Here is a 3,968-nt window from a genome sequence, read left to right as displayed (position 1 = left end):
TTGAGCTTAAAATAAAAAAGAATTAAATGAGTGAAAATACTGCTCAGCTTTTTCCCTCCTTTGCTGATTATAAAGAACACCTCCCCACTCCAGCCTGTCCAATATAGTCATAAGCGGGGGCAGTCATAAGTGGGCGGGGGGGGGTGAATGTCACGGGGGTCTGATCCACCTGCTTATGCAGCTTATTTGTGTCTTCCGGTCCTGCTAATGCCTGATCTAGGATCCACCTCCCGATGGATCGCTGTTGTATCCGCCCACCCTGAAACACTTGGGGGTTCCAACAGAATAAACTCACGATGGGCCATGCTGGCTGCATGTCATGTGATAGCCTGTGTTCTGATCCTACATCTCTGTCGGCTCAGCAGCACACCAGGAGTTCCTCTGGAACATGGTGCATGGCCTTGCTTCGCAACCCTGGGGTCGACACTGTGCTTTCTCTGTCGGGAGAATCCTTGGCAGAAACTGTGTGTGACATCTTTGCCAGTCTACAGATATTTCTGGGTCCCATGACCCAATCGGCAGGGCTGCTTGCATTGCAGCTTGTACCTACTGCAGGTCTTTTCCTGGCCTGGGAGTCCCTCAAATCTAGAAGTCTTCCGTGTCCCCCCCAAAATGGATCAGAGCAGTATTTCCCAGTGTAGAATATGCTTCCTCCAGAACCTGAAGATGCCTGAGCCCGTAGGATGAAGAGCGTGGACTTCTTTCTTAGTGGTAAGATGCAGTATTTGTCCTTCCCTTTCCAGTAGGTACTGCCCACTCCTCAGATGCCTGGGCTCCTAAAACCTTCACTGATGTGATAGGTCCCTGAAACTTGTAAAGTTTATTTCCCATCCCCTGGACAGCATGTGTCTTATCAATACCTCTAATGCACTTCCTGCTTCTTGTTTATCCAGTCTGATTAACGTGATATTATTGATAGGATGAACTAATGTGGTGTCTTGAGGAACGTTTAAGCCAGTCCTGTGCGCCACACATGTAATTAAAATTTGTTAACATCTCGTAAACTTGGCTTGGGGGACAATAACGTTGAGATGTCCATACTATCCAAAGCGATCTACAGATTTGATGCAATTCCTATCACAATCCAGTGACTTTTAAAATCAAAATAGAAAAATCCAACCTAAAATTCATATGGAATCTCAAGGGACACTGAATAGTGAAAACAATCTTGAAAAAGAGGAACAAAGTTTGAGATCTCACACTTCCAGATTTCAAAAGTTATTATAAATCTACAGTAATCAAAACAGTGTGGTACTGGCATAAAGGCAGACATACGGAACAATGGAATAGAGTAGAGAGCCCAGAAATAAACCCTGGTACGAAAGGTTGCCATGACCATTCAGTGGGGGAAAGGACAGTCTTTTAAACAAATGGTATTAGGAAAACTGGATATCCATGTGCAAAAGAACAAAGTTGGGGCCTTATCTGATACCGTATACAAAAATGGACTCAAAATTAAAGACCTAAATGTAAGAGCTAAAACTATAAAACTCTTTTTTTTTTTTCTGCAAAAAGCTTTATTGTTTCCATTTGGTCCATGGCTGGGGAGAGGGCTCCAGTGTGGTTAACAAGCTGCCTACTGGCTTCAGAGAGGGGCTTCAGGCAGAAGCCCTGACACCAGAGGGGCTCCTCAAAGGCTGCTGGGATCTGCAGGCTCCTAGTCGTGCTTGAGGGTGAGCCTTTCAAAGAAATGCTCGCCCAGCCCAGCCTGGGGACCAGCCAGCTTGCGGAGGTCGATCAGGTGATCGCCCATCTTCTGGATGAATTTCACCTGCTCATCTAGGAAGTGGCTCTCCAGGAAGTCGCAGAGGTGGGGGTCTGCATGGGTAGAACCCAGGACATGCAGATCCACAAGGGCCTGGTTCAGGTTCTTCTCCGTGAACACAGCGGCTTCCACAGCGTCCTGGGTTTTACCCTACCACCAGGTCCTGTGTTTGACCCTACTCAGCTTGGGACAGCTTCTGCATGTCCTGGAAGAGGGCGCAGCCGCCATGCTGCTTTTGCATTTTCAAGAGACGCTCGCCGCCCTCGAGCTTCTCCTCGGCCAATTCGCAGAAAAAGTGGCTTACGCCCTCCAGAGTCAAATCCTCCCGGTGGAAAGAGAAGCCCTGCAGGAAGAGATGGCGGGAATAACGGTTAGCAGGAGGCGGGGCCAGGCATGCGGACTCCGCCTCTGACTATCCGACAGGACAAAGAAGGCCAGCGCGTGCGCAGAGGGCCGGAGGTGCGCAGCTGAGGGGAACTTGGGCTGGGGGCGTCTTGGGGACCCTCACCAGAGAGAGGTAGGTGTAGGAGGCCCGCAGATGCATGTTGACCAGGCGGTTGATGGCGGCCTCCACCTCGGTGGAATAATTCTGACGAATCTGGGAGCTCATGGTTGAGGAGTTAAGCCCAAAAAATGGTGTTGGCTGGTCCCATTGAGCGAGGATAGTTGAGTGGCTGATTCGAAGGTTGCGACTGGAAAAAAGGTTGGAGGCTGGTGGGAGGCTAGAGCAAAGGGGCGTCCCTGGGTCTGTTGAATTTAAACACTGTTGAAGCAAGAGACAGATCGGGGCGGGGGGAGAGGGGCCGCAGAGCGCACTCTATTAAACTCTTGAAAGAAAACGGGAGGCAGGGACTTCCCTGGTGGCGCAGTGGTTAAGAATCCATCTGCCAGTGCAAGGTATAGGGGTTCGATGCCTGGTCCGGGAACATCCCACATGCTGTCGAGCAACTAAGCCCGTGCGCCACAATTACTGAAGCCCGCGTGCCTAGAGCCTGTGGTCTGCAACAAAGAGAAGCCATCGCAAGGAGAAGCCCGTGCACCGCAACGAAGAGTAAGCCCCGCTCGCCACAACTACAGAAAGTCTGCGCACAGCAACGAAGACCCAGCGCAGCCAAATTAAAAAAAAAAAAGGTTAAAGTTGTAAACTTTATATTATGCGTATTTTGTCACAATTTATTTATTTGAAGTATCATTGATTTATAATATGTTAATTTCTGCTCTATATCAAAGTGACTCAGTTATACATATATACATTCCTTTTTTTTCCGTATTATGGTCTACTGGCTGAATATCAGCATGTCAATTTACTAATATTTTTTAAAATTGTATTTATTTTTGTCTGTGTTGGGTCTTTGTTGCTATGCAGGCTTTCTCTAGTTGCAGCAAGCGGGAGCTACTCTTCATTGCGGTGCACAGGCTTCCCATTGCCGTGGCTTCTCTTGTTGAGGAGCACAGGCCCTAGAGCGCTTGGGCTTCAGTAGTTGAGGCACGCGGGCTCTAGAAAGCAGGCTCAGTAGTTGTGGTGCACGGGCTTCGTTGCTCCACGACATGTGAGACCTTCCCAGACCAGGGATCAAACCCGTGTCCCCTGCGTTGGAAGGTGGATTCTTAACCACTACACCACCAGGGAAGTCCCCACATATGCATTCTTTTTTTTTTTTTTGCTGCACGCGGGCCTCTCACTGTTGTGGCCTCTCCCGTTGCAGAGCACAGGCTCCGGACGCGCAGGCTCAGCGGCCATGGCTCACGGGCCCAGCCGCTCCGCGGCATGTGGGATCTTCCCGGACCGGGGCACGAACCCGCGTCCCCTGCATCGGCAGGCGGACTCTCAACCACTGCGCCACCAGGGAAGCCCCTGCATTCTTTTTCATAGTCTTTTCCATTTTGGTTTCTCACAGGATATTGAATATAGGTCCCTGTGCTGTACAGCAGGACCTTGTTGTTTATCCATCCTATATATAATAGTTTTCATCCGCTAATCCCAAACTCCCAAATCTTCCCTCCGCTACCCGCCCCCCTTGGCAACCACAAGCCTGTTCTCTGTATCTGTGAGTCTGTTTTTGTTTCACAGTTGTGTTGATTTGTGTTGTATTTTAGATTCCACATATAAGTGATATCATACGGTATTTGTCTTTCTCTTTCTGGCTTACTTCACTTAGTATGAAGTAAGGATGGACTCTAGGTCCATCCATGTTGCTGCAGA

General features: G+C 49.1%; 1 protein-coding gene across 1 annotated transcript; it reads right to left on the bottom strand.

The window, feature by feature from the left end:
• Positions 1 to 1,547: 1,547 nt before the first annotated feature.
• On the bottom strand, positions 1,548 to 2,450 carry LOC112415592 (ferritin light chain-like). The gene is made up of 3 exons (XM_024768672.1): positions 2,274 to 2,450; positions 1,950 to 2,108; positions 1,548 to 1,915 (listed from the first exon to the last, which is right to left on the bottom strand). Exons 1-3 carry the CDS (start codon positions 2,373 to 2,375, stop codon positions 1,658 to 1,660), a joined length of 519 nt encoding a protein of 172 aa, XP_024624440.1. The 5' UTR covers positions 2,376 to 2,450; the 3' UTR covers positions 1,548 to 1,657.
• Positions 2,451 to 3,968: the final 1,518 nt, after the last annotated feature.

This window comes from Neophocaena asiaeorientalis, unplaced genomic scaffold, assembly GCF_003031525.2.
Source record: "Neophocaena asiaeorientalis asiaeorientalis breed wild unplaced genomic scaffold, Neophocaena_asiaeorientalis_V1.1 scaffold629, whole genome shotgun sequence".
Lineage (NCBI taxonomy): Eukaryota > Metazoa > Chordata > Mammalia > Artiodactyla > Phocoenidae > Neophocaena > Neophocaena asiaeorientalis.
This window is presented reverse-complemented; position numbering and strand designations above follow the sequence as displayed.